Source organism: Fusarium falciforme, chromosome 8 (assembly GCF_026873545.1).
Source record: "Fusarium falciforme chromosome 8, complete sequence".
Lineage (NCBI taxonomy): Eukaryota > Fungi > Ascomycota > Sordariomycetes > Hypocreales > Nectriaceae > Fusarium > Fusarium falciforme.
This window is the reverse complement of record NC_070551.1, coordinates 1,903,735-1,921,133: the sequence shown is the minus strand read 5'-3', so window position 1 is coordinate 1,921,133 and position 17,399 is coordinate 1,903,735. Positions and strand designations below refer to the sequence as shown.

The 17,399-nt window shown below is 54.1% G+C and overlaps 9 protein-coding genes across 9 annotated transcripts; 3 read left to right on the top strand and 6 right to left on the bottom strand.

Moving 5' to 3' along the window:
- Positions 1-1,225: 1,225 nt before the first annotated feature.
- NCS54_01042500 (Hypothetical protein) lies at positions 1,226-2,476 on the bottom strand (the record flags this gene model as incomplete). The annotated part of the gene is made up of 2 exons (XM_053155733.1): positions 1,226-2,325; positions 2,401-2,476. The coding sequence occupies 2 exons, from the start codon at positions 2,474-2,476 to the stop codon at positions 1,226-1,228; spliced, it is 1,176 nt and encodes a 391-aa protein (XP_053011708.1).
- Positions 2,477-3,951: 1,475 nt separating this feature from the next.
- Positions 3,952-6,681, bottom strand: NCS54_01042400 (Hypothetical protein; the record flags this gene model as incomplete). The annotated part of the gene is made up of 2 exons (XM_053155732.1): positions 3,952-6,279; positions 6,334-6,681. 2 exons carry the CDS (start codon positions 6,679-6,681, stop codon positions 3,952-3,954), a joined length of 2,676 nt encoding a protein of 891 aa, XP_053011707.1.
- Positions 6,682-7,314: 633 nt separating this feature from the next.
- Positions 7,315-7,963, top strand: NCS54_01042300 (Nuclear cap-binding protein subunit 2; the record flags this gene model as incomplete). Its single annotated transcript, XM_053155731.1, has 3 exons — positions 7,315-7,380; positions 7,434-7,537; positions 7,594-7,963. The coding sequence occupies 3 exons, from the start codon at positions 7,315-7,317 to the stop codon at positions 7,961-7,963; spliced, it is 540 nt and encodes a 179-aa protein (XP_053011706.1).
- Positions 7,964-8,341: 378 nt separating this feature from the next.
- On the bottom strand, positions 8,342-8,772 carry NCS54_01042200 (54S ribosomal protein L31, mitochondrial; the record flags this gene model as incomplete). The annotated part of the gene is made up of 2 exons (XM_053155730.1): positions 8,445-8,772; positions 8,342-8,394 (listed from the first exon to the last, which is right to left on the bottom strand). Exons 1-2 carry the CDS (start codon positions 8,722-8,724, stop codon positions 8,342-8,344), a joined length of 333 nt encoding a protein of 110 aa, XP_053011705.1. The 5' UTR covers positions 8,725-8,772.
- A 307-nt stretch (positions 8,773-9,079) lies between these two features.
- On the top strand, positions 9,080-9,697 carry NCS54_01042100 (Hypothetical protein; the record flags this gene model as incomplete). Its single annotated transcript, XM_053155729.1, has 2 exons — positions 9,080-9,264; positions 9,391-9,697. 2 exons carry the CDS (start codon positions 9,080-9,082, stop codon positions 9,695-9,697), a joined length of 492 nt encoding a protein of 163 aa, XP_053011704.1.
- Positions 9,698-10,053: 356 nt separating this feature from the next.
- On the bottom strand, positions 10,054-10,766 carry NCS54_01042000 (Hypothetical protein; the record flags this gene model as incomplete). The annotated part of the gene is made up of 3 exons (XM_053155728.1): positions 10,556-10,766; positions 10,273-10,410; positions 10,054-10,217 (listed from the first exon to the last, which is right to left on the bottom strand). The coding sequence occupies exons 1-3, from the start codon at positions 10,563-10,565 to the stop codon at positions 10,054-10,056; spliced, it is 312 nt and encodes a 103-aa protein (XP_053011703.1). The 5' UTR covers positions 10,566-10,766.
- Positions 10,767-11,951: 1,185 nt separating this feature from the next.
- Positions 11,952-14,468, bottom strand: NCS54_01041900 (Hypothetical protein; the record flags this gene model as incomplete). Its single annotated transcript, XM_053155727.1, has 2 exons — positions 11,952-12,026; positions 12,078-14,468. 2 exons carry the CDS (start codon positions 14,466-14,468, stop codon positions 11,952-11,954), a joined length of 2,466 nt encoding a protein of 821 aa, XP_053011702.1.
- Positions 14,469-15,868: 1,400 nt separating this feature from the next.
- On the bottom strand, positions 15,869-16,333 carry NCS54_01041800 (40S ribosomal protein S20; the record flags this gene model as incomplete). The annotated part of the gene is made up of 3 exons (XM_053155726.1): positions 15,869-15,909; positions 15,963-16,230; positions 16,292-16,333. The coding sequence occupies 3 exons, from the start codon at positions 16,331-16,333 to the stop codon at positions 15,869-15,871; spliced, it is 351 nt and encodes a 116-aa protein (XP_053011701.1).
- A 269-nt stretch (positions 16,334-16,602) lies between these two features.
- Positions 16,603-17,373, top strand: NCS54_01041700 (Hypothetical protein; the record flags this gene model as incomplete). The annotated part of the gene is made up of 1 exon (XM_053155725.1): positions 16,603-17,373. The coding sequence occupies exon 1, from the start codon at positions 16,888-16,890 to the stop codon at positions 17,371-17,373; it is 486 nt and encodes a 161-aa protein (XP_053011700.1). The 5' UTR covers positions 16,603-16,887.
- Positions 17,374-17,399: the final 26 nt, after the last annotated feature.

Genomic DNA, 17,399 nt, shown 5'->3' with positions numbered 1-17,399 from the left:
ATATGACGATGACTCGACGAGTTTGAAAAAGACTTGACTGATTAGGTGAGTATGTCTTGGGAGGACTGAACAAAGTAACCGTCACACCGCATCCCACGCATGCAATCTTCCTCTTGCATCTTCTTTTACTAGTATCTCGTCGAGTCGGTGAGAGCGTGAGTCAAAGGCGGACGGGCATACATACATTGGCCTGCAAGTACCCATCCCTCTAGCTCCTTGTCGATATGCGATATGTCGGTTGGCTTTCTACATTGGAACTCTTCTGCAGCGAGTTGTAGTGCCTCGTGTTGAACCATGACTCCGCGTTCAAGTCTTGTGATACACGGCACGTAGCAGATAATATCCCATTCATTAGCCGTATCCATCTAAAAAGAAACGATTTTATATTCATTTTCTCACCATTCTACAACTGGCGTTGTGGACGACGCTATTCATCAACTGTAAAACCCCTGTCCACACCCAACATATACCCCGGTCAGCAACCCTACCAGTCCATGCATGGGGGGGTTTAAGGCGACCGCCTCATTATGTAGTCTACTCTGGTTCGCCTTTGAGCCTGCCGAACCCCCAAAACCTTGGGTCTCGTGACATGACTATCAATTGCGTGTTCAAGTTAGTGGCGACGAGTATAACTCGATCATCGTTCAGGTGAGGCGAGACAAGTCTGATGGTTTGAGAGGGATCGAGTTCAACACGAGCAACCAATTCTTAAACTCTGTTGAAAAACAAAATTGTTGAATGCAACTTTCCAAAGGGTTGCAACCAAAGGTGAAGGCGGTAAAGTTACACCAAAAAAACAGTGTGCTGTGCGTCAGGGGTAACGACACTTTCGGTGTGCGAGGGATGCAGAAAGTGCAAACTCAATTCGAAGGACAGTGCATGAGAGTTAAAGACGGTGTGCATGAGAAGGCACATGCAGTAGTAGTCAAGTGTACTCAGAAACATAAGAATAATGCCATTGTTTAGCCTAGTTGACACGGTCTGTCTAAAAGATAGGTATCTCAAACTTCTTGTTGACTATGTCCCAAAAACCCCAATCTCGAATCCCTTTTCGCCGTACGCTACCTCTCTCACTTTGACCGTGAAATATCCCATGTTGTTAATATTCTGTTAAAACGTAGATCCTCCTCTTACAAAAAAGGGTGACCCTTGACCCCCTACTTGGGGCATACAATCAGTCCATGGCACTCACCCAATGCGCCTGTGACATTCACATCATACAACATTAGTCCACGATGTCGCCGCTAGATGCCGAAGAGGCCACTGACGCGGGACGAGGCGGCGGAGGTGGCATGGCGGGGAAGAAGTTGCCCACCACGTTGATGTCGATCTCAAACTTGGGCATGGTAGAGCTGGCACCACCGTTGCGGAACAGCGCTCCAAGGTCGTTGCCGAACGATGCCATGTCGTATGTCTCATCGCCCAGCGTCACACGGCGGACCATAGCTCGGTAGTTGGTGTTGCCTCGCACCGGGGGAGGGTAGGGTGTAGGGCTCGAGGCGTTGATGAAGCTCATGGGACGCAGCGTGGCCTCGCCTGTTGCCGTCTGCTGAAGGAACTGGGCGGTGGGCACCACCTGCGCGACCATGTTCTTCTTGCCGGTGCCGATCAAATGGAGGACGAGGAGAGCAGCGTGCGTCTTCTGCCCCGGAAGAGGGATGGGCATGGCCCTGGGAGGCGGGGGCATCACGGCGACAGGTGGAGGAGGAGGTCGGGCGGCCGGGGCCGGAGCGGGGACGGGAGCGGGGGCGGGGAGGTGAATCGGCGCGGGGACGGGATTGTTCCATCCAGGGGGAGGGTTCTGGACCACGGCAGGTCGCTGAGGCAGAGGCAGAGGCATAGGTCCCCAGGCGGGATGGGGGCCAGTGCGGACGTCGCTCGCGACACTGGCGTCAAGGCGGGAGCGACGAGTCTTGACCGCTTCAGCCCGGTGGCTTCGGCGATGTGCCATGCGAGGGGGTGGCTGCTCATCCTCTGACAGATCAGAGTCGGAGCCGGACCCAGAGTCCTCAGTGTCGGAGGAGCCGCAAAGTGCAATGACCTCTGGTCTCACCTCACCGCCTCTGAGTCCAGCCCGGGGCTTGGTGGTGGTGGTGGGAGCAAGGTCGTAGCCGTGGCAGCTGACGTGCTGGTCTACCAGACGAGCAGAGTTTTCATGGAGGATCTCCATGGCTCGCGAGGGATGGGTCGCAGTGCCGGAGAGGATCTTGGTGCGTTTCCCCTTCTCGGTCTTGAGGACAAAGAGGTGCCATTGGTTGCTGGTGTCGAGCCGAGAAGCAAGCTCATAGTCGGCATCGGGGCTACCGTGAAAGGAGCGGCAGTTGGCTAAGAGAATGTGATAATCGCAGGTTAGCTGAAGCTATTCGGACTCGCTAGAAATGTCAAGCGAGGCCCACTCACCAAGCACAAGACTCTGGTAGTCAGGGTTGACGGACGGGAGAGGCATAGCTGCGGTAGTTCGAGGCAGCAAGGTCATGAGGGAAGTAATATGAAAAGTGCTGTATGGGAACGATCAAATGATCATGAAAAGCGGTGCATAGCAGATTGCCTTGATCGAAAGTGCGCAAGGCCTCATATATTAAATATCACCACCATCAGCCGCTTCGCTTGTCGTCTGTTTGAACTTCTGAACTCTCATAGGTACGAAAGGCAAGAAAAGCAAGGCGGACTCTGCATACCTCCGGCTGTCGAGGCAACTCAACTTGGGGGCGTGGCGGGTGTGATGTGTGAGAGGCTCACTCCCACACCTCTCCTGCAAGCGCCCTCTCCAAAGCCATAACTGACTCTTCACCTTTTCTGAGAGCTCTAGTTCTGCTGTGCACGGCGTACGGATACCAACTTCCGTAACAGTGTCGCAAACAGAACAAGTCTTACTTGTGCATGTCCCGCCCCCATGAAGCCACGCATGACAATCAGGCTCGAATGAGGCCAAGCAATAAACACCCAGAATGCATCCTTGGCCCTGTTGCTTGTCTCGTAATCTTCGCCCAGTTTCTAAGGCTCTCAAGGGTTCAACCCCAGAATAGCTCCTGGCAACCCGGCCGATAAATGCAGCGACGACCCCTGAGAGCCATGCAACAGCGTAGTAATCCTGCATCCGTTGTCACATCCCGGAAGTAGTAGCAGCAGCTAGTGATAAGAAATCAGCCGCATTATTGGGAGCCTCATTCGCCCTGTTTGTGTCTCATCGTCTTCGGCAATGTGCTCTCCCTCCCTCCCTTGGCGCTGGGTGTCACCATGGTAATGGCTGGCTTCATCGCCCTCATCTTCAGCCTTTATCCATGATTCGGTCAGGATTGAGACTTCTTGAAAGCAGTGAAACAAGGCTGAGCAATAGTTTTTGCCACTTTGAATAGTTTGAATGGGGGTAACCAAGTGTCTGGGGAACAGGCTTGTTGTCGTCGCCTCAAGAAAAATGATTGGCCTTGCTTGCAGCCGTGGACAGCCCTATGGTTTGTCAGGTCGAAATTGAAAGGTTGGCTAGGGACTGAGAGATTAGCAGCAAGGGTTGGCTGAACAAACTTGTTTTTTCCTGTTGCCGGCCCTGCCTGCTTCCGGAATGTTTTTTCTTTTTCTTTCCCATCAATACTTTCTTCTTTTTGTTGTGCCGTGATAGCATCAGGTTGCAATGCAAACTGCCGGGCATCATCCATGCAGTGGAAACTTGCTGTGTGTGTGTGTCGATCACTGTCGGGAAATCTTGTTTCATGCTTCCTTCATGATGCTGCTGTCAAGCATGACCATGACGTGAGATGAGACTGACTCCGACTTCATTTTTTGACATGGAAAGGTGGCTGTCCAAGGGAATGTTTGTCGACCAAGGAATGAAGGAGTGAAAGGGGATCCAGAAGGTGAATCAAAATGGGCATGATGTCTCTTATTATACCCCGCGAACAGAATCGGTCAGTCGTAGATAGATAGGTAGGTAGGTAGGTATTGTACACATTAGCTTCAAATATTGGTTTGGAGCCGTTCGAGTCGAGCAGCCACCGCCTCGACCAAGGCACTCTCCCTTGACAGCATGCCTTGGACCTGTTGCATCTTTGCCCGACGAACATCCTGTGGAATCCGCAACTCGGCCGAGGGTGTCGTGGGTCCGTCTCCATCCGCAGCCACCTTGTTCAGCGCCTCCACCTCTGCTGCAAGATCTGCCTGCAGGTGCTTGATGTCTTCCAGACGTTTCCATAACTGTTTCGCCTGAGCTGTTGCCCCCTGCGCCTTGCCTGATGCCAGCTCTGCATACGCTGGCGCCGTCACGCTCGCCTCCATGCTCCTGACCTCCTCCACGAACGCGCGTTCCTTGGCGCTCAGGTCCCGCGTCGTTGCCTTTCCGACAACCTTTCGTAGGTTCTCCAGCCGCTCCGCAAGCTGCCCCTGTCGGTCCTTGGCTGCCGAAACTCTCCGGTCATACATGTCATTGTCTGCCTCGCCGTCACGGTGCGCTCCATTGATCGTGTCAATCTTGCCCTTGACCTCGTTGGCCTTCATCACTTGCTGCTTCAGCTCAGCCTGGAGAAGCTCGCACCGCCGGAATACCTCGGCAGCTGCCATCCCGAGACGATGGGTCTCGTCCGCCAAGACCTTGTGTGCATCGGTAAAGATCTGGAGTGTAAGCGGGCTCAGCCTCACTTCCTGGTTAACTACCGTCTTGTGCCGAGACGTGCGGAGCCTCTCCAGCAAAGTGGGCAAAGCGGAGCCCTCGTCAAATGCATGCGACGGGTTGAAGACAGGACGAGGCTCATAAAAGTCCAGTGGGGCCATGCTGGCTTCACGCTCGTTGTCAGGACTCTCCTGTCGAATGGGGGCAAGATCAACCTCAGGCGTGTCGAACGTCAGAGCGATCGGGTCGTAAGGCGTAGCTGACAGGAGGAAATAGCCGACATCAGGGTCCCGGAGCACACTGCATGCAGCCAAGGGCACAGCTACGTCAGCGGTCGGCTGCGAGTATATGCGCTCTCTAGCCGACTGTGAGTTGACGAGGAGCCCAATTCTGAAGTCCGTACCAGCCTCAGAGTCGCCATTGAGCTCGCCCTCGAGGCGGAAAATCCACGACGTGAGAGAAATAAAGGTGATAGCCGCGTGGTGCGTAACAAAGAAGTTGTAACGAGACGTGACGTCGGTGCTAAAGACCGGCCAGGACTCTTCGTTGACCTCAACCGGGGTCATGGTATCAATGGCCTGGAAGGAGAGAAGCGAAGGGGGGTCGGATTCGGCGAGAAGTCGTCCAAGCTTAGACTTGTTCTTTGGCGGCAACCACTGAGCCTGTACGCCCTCCATGTCAAGGTAGACGCGAATTTGGCCGCTCGTGGACAGGAGACAGACCACGGCAAGAGACAGGCCCTCCTGATCCCCGTTATCCATGTCCAGGTCATCCTCCTCGCCCATCATGAGTTCCTCTGTCTCAGTCTTCTTTCCGATAATAAGCATATCCGTAATCGAGGTGTCCAGCTCATCGCCTGTATCAGGGTCGGACTGGAGCTCGAACGGTCCCTGCAGGCGCGGGATGACACCGGGTCGGGATGGTCGTGTATAAATCTCCGTGATAGGTTCTCCGATCGGCCCCTCGACAATTTGCGGTTCTTGAGAATCCAATTCTCCCATCCATTCCAGCTGCTGTTGGGCAAGGAGCTTCTCTTGCTCTCCAATCTCAGGGTCATCCTCGATACTGGCGACTGTGGTGACAATTGACACTGAAAGCGAAGGAATCAAGGTGGGAGGGGGTGCCCAACGCTGAGGCAGCAATGGGCATAGAGCATAGACATCTCCCTCTCGCATAGCTACCCACAGGGTCATGGGGTTCCATCCACCAGCTCCCTTATTAGAGAAGCTAGCAGCAGCCACCTCCATGTCGAAAGAGTCGGGCGAAAAGGCCTTGTTGGTGGCCGAAGTAGACGCTGAGAAGTCCTGGTCCAGAGTGGTGCCATCAGCCAGCTTCTTCAAGTCGATGGACGTTGTAGGGGAATCGAATGACCAACGATCAGACGTGGACAATTCCCACACTCGCACAATGGCGTCCGCCGTAACTGTGACGATGCAAGAGCCGCTGACTCCAAGCGGGTGCCACAGGGCAGACACAATGGCCGGCCTAGAGGTGACATGAGTGGTCGGTCCCAGTGTGAAGATCTTGGGCTTGAGAGGGCCAACATCCTCGCTGGTTAGGTGGGAGGGATCCGGGAGAACGCAGATATGTACGGTGTGTGTCGTCAAGATGGCTAGGAAATTCGAGTTGGGGGAAATGATGAGCTGTCGAATGTCGTCGGCAACTGGCGTCTTGATGACCTGCACAGTGGTTAGCGCTTCCACTTGAACTTGGGATGATAGCATCCGACTTACCCTCAACCCAGCGGTAGACTCCAGGTTCCCATCGTCGTCGAAAGGAGGAGTAGATTCCTCGCGCTTGATGCGAATTGCCGATCCTGACCTCCCCTTCACATGGCGATTCGCCGCCCACTCGTCCTTCAAGTAGGCGAGGTCTCCCCAGCGGATCTCGCGCCCGACAGCTACAAAGATCTCGGTGCCTCGTCGTGCGATGGTCCTGCGCGGGCCAGGAATAGGCTTCTTTCTGGACGAGTAGCCAACCTCCAAGGCGCGCGAGCGCGACGCCTCTGATGGCTCAAACAGGCGATGACCAGGGGTGTTGCTCGACAGCCAAGCTGCCGAGAAGCTCTTGACCTTGGGCATGGCGAGAAACAGGAACCGGAAATCGCCAGCCTCAGTTGGTGTGTAGCTTCCGAAAGCTCAAAAGGCGGAAGAAGGAGCTTTGGGGTGGCAAAAGATTGTGACAGTTTGTTGATTGCTGGAGTAACAATAGAGCGAGGCTGAAGATCTGGGGGGCTGGCTGTAGTAAAAAAAGTTACTAGGCGCCCGTCACCCCAGTGAGCGTCAAGAGACGCCAGCACCGCCACACGGGTAAGGGAATATGGAAACGAGACGCCAAAACGTGAAGAGGGTTGGTTAACTCCTCTCACCATGGGAAAGAAATTTATAGAAGATGATGCAAGATAATCCAATAGTTTAGAGAACTTTAATATATTTTTAATGTACTCTATTAATGATCCTTGGGGGAGAATAACCTAACATCAGTATCTAGTTTTTTCCATAACTCGAGTGGCCGCCACAGTTCCAGCCGCAGGACCCACTCTGAATCTCGAGTAGCCTTGCGAAGCATCATCTCACCAAGCAAGCAACCATCCATCCATCTAACCCCAGCAATTACTCAACAACCTTGTCGCGTTTACCTCTTTCAATCTCCGACATCTTGTGCGACTTCAACACCGAAAAGCCTTTCTATTTTATCCATTCAAACCTGCAACAATGCGTCCGGGCGTCAGAAGTACCGTAGAGCGTCTGGATAGGCCCAGCGCCTACTACCAGAGCCGCGTACGGCATCCAACCCTCCATATCCGCCACAGCCATCACTGACAATGTCCCAGAACAAGCGGAGACGCGATCGCGACGATGGAGAGAACGGAGAGAACGCAGGGGAGCCCCCAGTCGACCCTTTGGCAAACGCGACCACCCTTTACGTGGGAAACTTGTCCGTGTTCCCCTAATCTTTCACATTACAGACGACTGACCACCATCACGCTCCAGGTCTTTCTACACAACCGAAGAGCAAGTCTATGAGCTTTTTTCCAAGTGCGGCGAGATCAAACGGCTCGTCATGGGCCTCGACCGTTTCAGCAAGACGCCCTGCGGATTCTGTTTTGTTGAATACTACACACACCAGGACGCCCTCGACTGTCTCAAGTACATTGGCGGCACCAAGCTGGACGAGCGCATCATCCGCACCGATCTGGACCCGGGCTTTGAGGAGGGCCGTCAGTATGGTCGCGGTAAGTCCGGCGGTCAGGTACGAGACGAGTATCGCGAGGACTATGATGAGGGCAGAGGAGGTGTCGGCAGGGCGATACAGAGCGATCGGGGAGGTGACTACGACGATGATAGCCGATACAGCAGGTAGATTGGGAGCAGCGGCGCTCCCCGGGTTAGGCTTTTGATACTTGATACCCCTGAAAAGAAAAAAAGCAGTTCTTGTTTGGGAAGATGAACTGGATTCCCTTGTATTTGATTTGGCGAGTATGCCTCCATCCCACTCCCACTGCGCGCCCTTGGTCTATTCCTACACTGGCACCAGGCACCTGTCGACGTTTGTACACCGTAATAACCAGGCAAATTTTGTGTCGTGAGATTCTTTTCGCAATTCGTAGTTGAAACATTGGTGTTGTACATGGGACCCAACAAAGATCCGCCTGCAATTCCCATTGTGGGATGGATACGCCGCTCCGGGCTCGATTCTTGGCCCCATTGGCCTCCGTCTTCCTCCTCTGCGTGATCGACTCTAATAACCGGGGGGGTTGATTCTCTGGGAAACCCTCGTCCACTTGGGAAGCTCTGTTGCATTGTTAGTGCCTCCGTTTCCAATCAATTGTAGAAAGACGTACTGTGAATGCCCTTGCGGTATCTTTTGGCCTTTCGGTCAAACATGGTGTACTTGTCCTTGGGCAGCATCTCAGCCTCTGTGGGCATCTCGGCCTTCCATCGCTCGAGAGCCTCGAGGGTCTGTCCCTTCTTGGCGAGGGCAGCATCGACAGTCGCAACGACGTTGTCGACGGCTCGGAGACGCAGGCGGTGTCGTCGCTTCTGGAACTTGGACAATCGCCAGGGGATCTTCCACAGAAGACCTCCCGAGAGGGGATTCGTAATGCGGAAGGGGCCGAACATCGTGGCGCGGGGGAGGAGGGGTATCGCTGGATCGGACGGCGGAGGGACGACGACGGAGGAGGAGTTGGACGTTTATCGGAGGACCGACGTGAACTTTTTCCCGGGGGGGCGGCTGGTGGAGCCGCGGGCGCTTGGTACGGGGGCATTTGGTTGGCTGCATTAGCGGAGGCAAGGTGGGCGGAATATTGTGAGACCCGGCGCTGGGGGGGAAGCTCCCCACATTGAGGACGTCGCAGTTGCAGCGCGGATGGACGACATTGACAACTCTATCGACAAAAACGACGACAACACCTCTTAGACGCCCAGCGCAGCCGGACGAGGATCTCGAAGCACAGCCGATGCGGCCCGCGACACGATGAGTTACTACTTTGCCATCGTCGGCACCCAGGACAACCCCCTGTTTGAGCATGAGTTTGGCACCTCGAAGCAGGGCGGCGACGGACAGTCGCGCTTCAGCGACCAGGTCCGTCACCTGAACCAGTTCATCCTGCACTCGAGTCTGGATATTGCCGAGGAGGTGCAGTGGTCGCATGGACAGATGTGAGTCAAGCAGCACCTCTGGGAGGATGCATCGAGCCCTGGTCTTGGGATCAAGGGGTACAAGACGGATTGGACATGAATGGGTTTACAAAGAATCGGAAGCTTACTCCTCTTGTCGCGCAACAGGTACCTCAAGTGCATCGACAAGTTCTTCAACAACTACATATCATGCTTCGTCACCGCCGGCAACGTCAAATTCCTCCTCCTCCACCAGCCCATCGTCCCGACATCCGGTTCCTCGTCGCGGTCGTCAACCGCCATTGGCGCCAATCCCACCAGCCCAGCCACCGAGGAGGCCATCAAGATGTTCTTCACCGAAGTGTACGAGAACTGGGTCAAGGCCATCATGAGCCCCTTCTATCGCGCCAACATGGAAGTGCGCAGTCCCATCTTCAGGACAAGGGTGGCGGCGGCAGGCAGGAAGTACCTGTGATTATGGCAGAGGTTACGTGTTCTTATGATACCATGGATGCTTGCGTTTTAGATGGGAAGATAGACAGTGCCTTGGATTTGAATAATACATGACATGAGTGAATCGATATTACAGCAGTCAAGGCCAGGCAAGGGACAAGGCAACGGTTCTTTGCACACTAAAGCATCAAGAGAACCATCAAGTGATCAATGATTTGTGTGTGGTATTCATTTCAAAAGGTCGTCTACCATGACGCCTTGCAATGTCATAGCCTGGTCCCCAACGCCTTAGTCAAATACATCCATCCCAGTGTCAGCCATTGTGAATCGCTGTATAGCCTCCCAAAAACAGAGCCACCCGGTAGGTGATGTTGCTGTTTAACCACCGAAACCGTAGAGGGTGCGGCCCTGTCGCTTGAGGGCGTAGACGACGTCGAGAGAGGTGACGGTCTTGCGCTTGGCGTGCTCGGTGTAGGTGACGGCGTCACGGATGACACCCTCGAGGAAGGTCTTGAGGACACCACGGGTCTCTTCGTAAATCACTGAAGGGATTGTTAATATCTTGAGGTTGCTTGTGGTAGAACAAGGTCAACTTACTGGCAGAAATACGCTTGACACCGCCACGACGAGCGAGACGTCGGATAGCGGGCTTGGTGATACCCTGGATGTTGTCTCGCAAAATCTTTCGGTGACGCTTGGCACCACCCTTGCCGAGGCCCTTGCCGCCCTTTCCGCCTGAAGTGAAGCGTTAGCAACCATGGTGAAGCTCAAGTTGGAGGCATCTCCTTGACGCGTCGATGGTCACGGTCGGCCAGATGCGACAACGACGACGCACCACACGGCGACGACAAGGTGATGAAATAAATAAAAGGATACTTACGTCCAGTCATGTTGTTGATGGGAGTGTGTAAAGATTTGATAAAAAGAGGCGCGTTGTTGAGATACTGAAGATGACGTGCGTGGGTTGCAGATAGACGCGTTCTGGAGAAGAGAGAGAAATGGGAAAAAGGCACGATGCGGGGGGGCGAGGGGGGTGGAATAAATACGTGCAGGCAATCAGTAAAAAACTGGAACGAAAACAGCGGGCAAACAAGGCAGGCACCAGAAAATCACTGCTCACTGCTCCCGCCACGGCGCTGCTAAAATGCAGGCGCAATCAGTAGAAAAATGGCCCTGGCGCTGATGCCGCTTTCCCTGTTTCGGACGCGTTTTTGGAGGGGAAACTGAGCTCACGCGCCGTGTAAATTGCCTGATTGTCTTATTCGGCCGGTCCGATTTTTTGATTGGTTGATTTTTTTTTCCAGCCGCCGCCAAAAATGCAGCAGCAGTGGCTGTAGGTACGTACTCGTGACGCCAGGAACACCCCCTCGACGACCCAGCCTCTTGGATTTGGCGGGGACTGCACGAGTATGGTCATACGCGCGACGTCAAACAAGATACCGCATAAGCATCTATTGAAGCCATCATGAGTCTTTGACCTGATTTCCTTTCTTAATGCATCATCTAGCACGGTATCTACGTTCAATTCCTGCCTGTTAACTAGACATCATCATATGTGCCTCCAACTGCTACCACTAGCGGGCACTCGCATGAACTGCTTAATTACAACGTGATACCAGATCAAGACCATCCCACATGATTAATGTGCCTTCTTTCATGCTCTGACCCATCTGGCGATATTTAATTCGCGGTACCTGCTGTCCTGGAGTCTACTCACACTCCTATTTCACAATGGCATATCCACTCATGCACTCTCACATTCACATCACAAATCACCAAAAACACAACATCCAGCTCAAGCAAAAGACCTTACGGCCTCTTCCTCTTCGACTATCTATCGGGGTATCCCTCCGCAGACCCCGTTGCTCCGAAGCCTACCTCGGGGTACCCTTAATGTACAGTTGCTACTGCATGTTTACCGATACTATACACAACAAGCCAAGCCGCTCTTCCATTTGCTTCCAAAGCCCAGGCCGTTGAAGCAGCCCAGGTAGCAATACCAAGTAACGCCAATGCCATGCCTGCCATGCTGTCATTCCTCAGTCAAGACTTGCGCCAACCCCAGCTCCTCGCATATTCCACCCACCCTTGAACCTCACTTGAACCAGCCTTCGTCAGCCAAACATGTGAGACTGACATCGAGCCTCAGCTGGCGTCGTCGTCCTTCATCCCCTGCACATTCCAAATGCCTCATTATCTTGCTGTTCCCATCCCAAAACCAAGGCTCCCTAACTCGCCCAAAGCGCAGACCCGTTAAAATCGCAATGCTCATGACATCATGCCATCATGGAGTCGTCCATGTCCACATCATCTTCAAAACTCTCGATCGCTTCTTTAATTTGTTGGCTTGCCTAGAGAAACGGTCAGCTTGGCAACATTCAGAGATCAGCCAGGTTTCTTACCTTGGGGTCCAAAGCAAGAGCAATGGTAAAGTGCCGCACTGAGAGTTGCTTCTCGCCCATGCTCCTATACAGTTTGCCGAGAAGAAAGTGAACAGTCGCTTCATCAGGTGCCAAGTCTTTCAGCACCATCAACTCCTTCTGTGCAGCGTCCAGTTGTCCTACAGCGAGCAATGCTCTAGCCTTCTTGTACCGGGTCTGCGCAGCTCGCGGCGCGAGCTCTACCGCTTTGCTATATGCTTGCAGTGCAGGCATTATCTGTTTCTGCTTCTCCAACACCGTTCCGATGCAGCAGATCAGGACCGCATTGTTGGGGTTTATACTCTGAGCTGCGTGGAAATGCGCATACGCCTTATCGAGCGCACCCAGGCGCTCCTGAACCTTTCCAATGCCGTAGTAAGCGTTGTAGTGGCGTCTATCTGCCGATATCGCCTGTCGGTATGCAGTGAGAGCCTTGTCATACTCTTCGTTGGCCACATGTTCGTGTCCTTGCAATGTGAAAGCATAGGCGAACTTGGGATCCAGCTGAGTTGCCCTCTTGAAACACTTCAATGCTTGCTCATAGTCGCGAGCGAGCGACCACGCATTGCCAAGCGCGCACCAAGCTTGCGGTGAGAGCCAGGCTGAGTCTACCAGCTCATGAGCAAGGAACGAGAGATCCGTCTCCCGCTTTAGATGCCATAGAATCGTAGAATACACCTCCATATCTTCAAGCCGGGACGGGGCCTGGACACGCATTTTCCTAAAGAACTTTTCAGCGTCGGCATACGAAGCCTGCTCGTAGTGCGCCCGGCCCATCTGCGCAAGTACCCATGGTGTATTTTGATGCGCCAGAGGCAACGACATCAGGGCTTGTACGCTCTCCGCACACTGGAACTGTGACAAGGAGTAGTAGCCGTTGGCGAGCTTCTTTGTAAGGTCGAGTATCCACTTAAGTCCTTCCTCGATCCTTTGCGTGTCCAGTTCCGCCGGCTTGGGCGCAGGCGGCTGGGGGGGCGCCTCCTTGACCTTTGGCAGTTCCCCGTGGTCGACGTCTGCGTGTGCGTCTTCCAGAGGCTTGCGGTTCCCGCTGACGACTCGTCCGACACTGGAGCCGCTAGATCCTGGTCGCATTATTCGAGAGATCGGGGGCCTAGCTTTCTTTAATTCTCGACCGGCCGACGCTCCTATCGTGGCCGCGCCCGAGTTTGCTTTGGATGATGGTCTGAACATGTTCAGTCTTGCGCTGCGTCGAGTCGTCGTGGGCTCCTCAGAGCCCCGTGCTGGGTGTCCTGATACCGTGCGCTTCCTCTCCGCTGCTGGTATGGACGACCGCAGAGATGCCGAGGGGGCGCCGTTAGATGCATCTGCCATGACAACCTCAGCGGCCTGTTCCTGTTGTCCTTTGTCTTGCGCTCTCGTTCGCCTTGATCCTAACCGGTAGTTCATCCGTGGTGGTGCGTCATGACCTTGATCCATGGCGTGCGTGTTCCGCGTCCTCCGTGAAGGCGCTTGGGGCGCATCATGTGGTTGAACAGCGCGAGAGGATGTTACCTCTGATAATCCTTGGTTTGGGGGGGTCTCCATCCCGTCGAAGCCAGAGTTGTTGGTTGAAGTTGCATAGCGCATGCGGCCTTCGTGAATCTTTAACATAAAGTCGCTTCTTTCACCTTCCATGACAGAGTCGCCATTAGTCAACTCATGGATGGTGGGAGAGTTGCTGGGGTTGAATGGGTCGCTCCCTATATCCGTTGCGACGCCTCGTTGTGATTTCTTTGTTGGGACATCTGGGGGGTTTGATACTGATCCTTCTCTCGAGTCTACCGACGAGCTCGGCTCCACGTCGAAACTCTGCACAAGCGCATCGTTGACCTTGAAGATGTTTGGCACGCGAACCGTCACGCCCATTTCGCAGAGCGCTGTAAAGGCATCCCACATGAAGGGGTTGAGCTTGAGCGCCTCCTCGAAGCAGCCGATAGCCTTCTTCTTGTCGTCATAGCCGCGATTAAGTTTACCCATCAAGCACAACACTGCGGATGCGTCGGGAAGGGCCGTTCGAGTGGTTGCGCTATGCTTCCCAAGGCTGCTTTTCGACGACCAGAGACTCCGCGACTTCTCAAGCGCTGTGATGCCATCCTTGTACCGCTCGAGGGCCAGGCAGGCTTGCGCGAACACCCACGCGCAGCCAAAGTGAACACCGCGGTAGCCCATGGGCTTACTGACGTCGTATGCCGACCGGTAGTCGCCGAGGCGCAGATGACATAGCGCATAGAGGTACGTGGGTTCGCTGGACCTGGGGTCCTGGGCGGTCAACCGTTCGGCGAAGAAGAGGGCGTTTTCATATGAGGCATTGTCGAGATGATAGTGTATCACCTGTCGTATCAGGCCACTAATGGCCGTCGGAGTGGGCGCCATGCTGGATGTTGCTGTCCAGCGTCAAAGGATGAGGAGGTTGGGGGGGCGATTTGGGGGATGGCGCTGTGGGAGTTGCCTAACGACGTGCCCAGGCCATGGGACAGTCGAAGGGTAGGGCAGATCGAAAGACTCAATGGCAGTCAAAGCAACAATAGGCGACAGAGGATGGTTTGTCGTCGCCAGACAAAGGTGTTTGTTGTGCCGTTCGCGTGAGTGGCGGGGACTGCCAGTCGAAAGAAAACAAAACCACCGTGGGTCGGGGGGGGTCGCTGGTCGGTCGCAGTCGACGTCAACGTCGCCGAGATGATTAGAAATTAAATAAAGAGCAAAACCTTCGAGAGCCAGACGAGATGCTCTGTCCAAAGACGGCGCTCGGGTCTTGCTGCCTGGGACGGGACAACAGGCGTTGAGAGCGTGAAGGGGAAGCCGTCAAGTCAAATGTTGGCGGCTCGCAACGTTTCGTGAACGGGAACGGTGGGTCCTGACGAGCGAGCGTGCGGAAGACAAAGATGGGATGGGTAGGTAGAGTTAAAAGCCCAGATGAAATATAAAAAAAGAAATTTCCCTACTACCAACTCGGTCGGCTTCGATACAAGTGGCACATGATATGCAGACACGACACGGCCGAAGCTCCGGAAAATGCGGTAAGTCTTGGACGTCGTTTGGGTTTGGAAACGTGAATCTGTCGGGTCCGTGAGGTGAGTGAATGTTTGAAAATGGGTGGTCCTTCACGACCTGCTTGGCGCGCGGTATTGTTGTCAGCGTCTCTGGGCAACCAGCCTCTAAGTATAGGTACTTGCAGGTCCAGCCTGCGTTCCAATAGGTGGAGGTACCTGGGACTGCTAGCGCCTTCAGAGCCAGCTGCAAGGTCTTGCAACATGAGCCACTAAGCGCTCTTGTTCCTGAGGCTTGCAGAAACAAGGAACCAATTATTGACCAAAGACGCATCATGAAAAAAATGAAACAAATTTGGGAGTGTGGCAAGACGTCGATATGCAGAGAACGAGAGGTTTAGGGGTAACTGCGAAGATTAGGGGTTGCAGTAATAACCACGTTGCAAGTGGGCTTGAGAACTGCGTCCTTACCTGGGTACCTATCGTATGTATCCGTCATGAGTCTATGCATCCATTCCATATATACTTTGTTGTATCCAATATTGTCACGGCTCACAGAAATAGACAACTGCACAAAAACCTGGCACAAATCTACGAAGCGGGCCAAATGGTCATACGTTTGGATGGTAGAACACGAGGTTCTCAGTGATTCATTAATCGTAACCGAGTATCCTATATCTACCCTCCTTGCTGTGAGCAAGACAATGACATCTCCATCATTCCCTTCCTTCACAATGCCATCATAGAACGCAGAACCTGGGCTCCAGACAAGCAGAGCTTCAACACTTAAGCGGCAATGGTAACCTCAACCTCAACACCGGCCTCGACTGCAAAACGGTTAGGAACTGTACAACTCTCCAAGCACGGCGGGGTCCCTTACTGTTGACGATGACGGACTTGACAACCTCGGTGGGGGCGTGGAGGTCGATGAGGCGCTTGTGGACGCGGAGCTCGTAGAGATCCCAGGTCTTGGAACCCTCACCGCAAGGGGTCTTGCGGGTGGTGATCTTGAGGTTCTTGGTGGGCAGGCGGACGGGGCCCTTGACGGTGAGGCCCTTGCTGCGGGCGCGCTCAATGAGCTCGGAGCTGACCTTCTCGAGAGACTGAACCTTTCGGCTAGTCAGGGTGATTCGGATGCGGTGGCTCTTCTATTCGAGGGGTTAGTCGTCGTCGTTGGCGATTGCTCTTTCCATTTTCTGCAAAACGTACGGGCTGCTCGCCAAGGTCCTTCTCGATCTTCTGGTGAGACATTGTGAATGGCTGTCAAGACTCGGCAAAGATGACTGCAACGGTAACGTGATGACGGCCTGGTCGGGTTGAGGGACTGATCCTTTTGGTGTTGAGGAAGTTCAATGTCGGTTTCGCACCAAAATTTAGAAATATCCAGTTGTGCGCTTATCGCTTATCGGACACACCCCACCTCCATCAGGGTACTCACGTGACCTTTGACAGCTCAACTGTAGGAGAGGCATGACGTCGGTTTCAGCCGGAGCTCATGAACATTGTTGTTATTGTTGTAAATTGAATTGAGGCTATGTAGTCCATACTTTCATTATCGAAATCACAAAACTCAAGTCCTTTCTTTCTTTCTTTCAGTTCCATTGCGATTCAACAAGCGAGCGAGGGGCAAGTGGAGGTGCCTATCAGCTTGTCGCAATTACAGCTCGCTCCGACACGCTGTTCACTCGACCCCTGTCCACCGGCGCCTAGTTTGCGACCAAGTCCACCTCCCATCGTCATTCCACTCTACTCCAGGCCAACGAACAACCTCCTTTCAGAATCTACAACTCATCACCTCTATCGCAATGGCCCAGAAGGCGAAGAAGGACCGCGCTAAGTCCAACGCGGCGGCGCTCAACAACCTCCACATCGGCTCTCTCGTCGTCAACGTCATCTTCCTCCTCGCCCACTTCCTCTTCCGCTCGCGCTCTCTCTGGCTCTATGGTCTCCTCTCCGCGCCCTCCCTCATCTGCGAGTACGTCCTCGAGATTTCCGGTCGCCCCAAGTACGACCCTTCCACACGCGCGCTGCGCAGCGCTGGCGAGGACCTCTCCTCTGCCGGTCTGACCGAGTACATGTTCGACGTCATCTGGGTCACTTGGGCATCGGCGATTCTTGTCATCCTCTTCGGCAACAAAGGATGGCTTCTTTGGGTCGTTGTCCCGGCGTATGGCCTGTATCTGGGAAGCGGGCTGCTTGGCATGGGCAGGCAGAAGATGGCTGAGCTACAAGGCGCTGGTGTTGGTGATGTAGCTCCTCAGGGAAATCGCCGGGCGCGCCGGGCTGCTTAATTGATGCCAATGTTTCTATGGGTTGC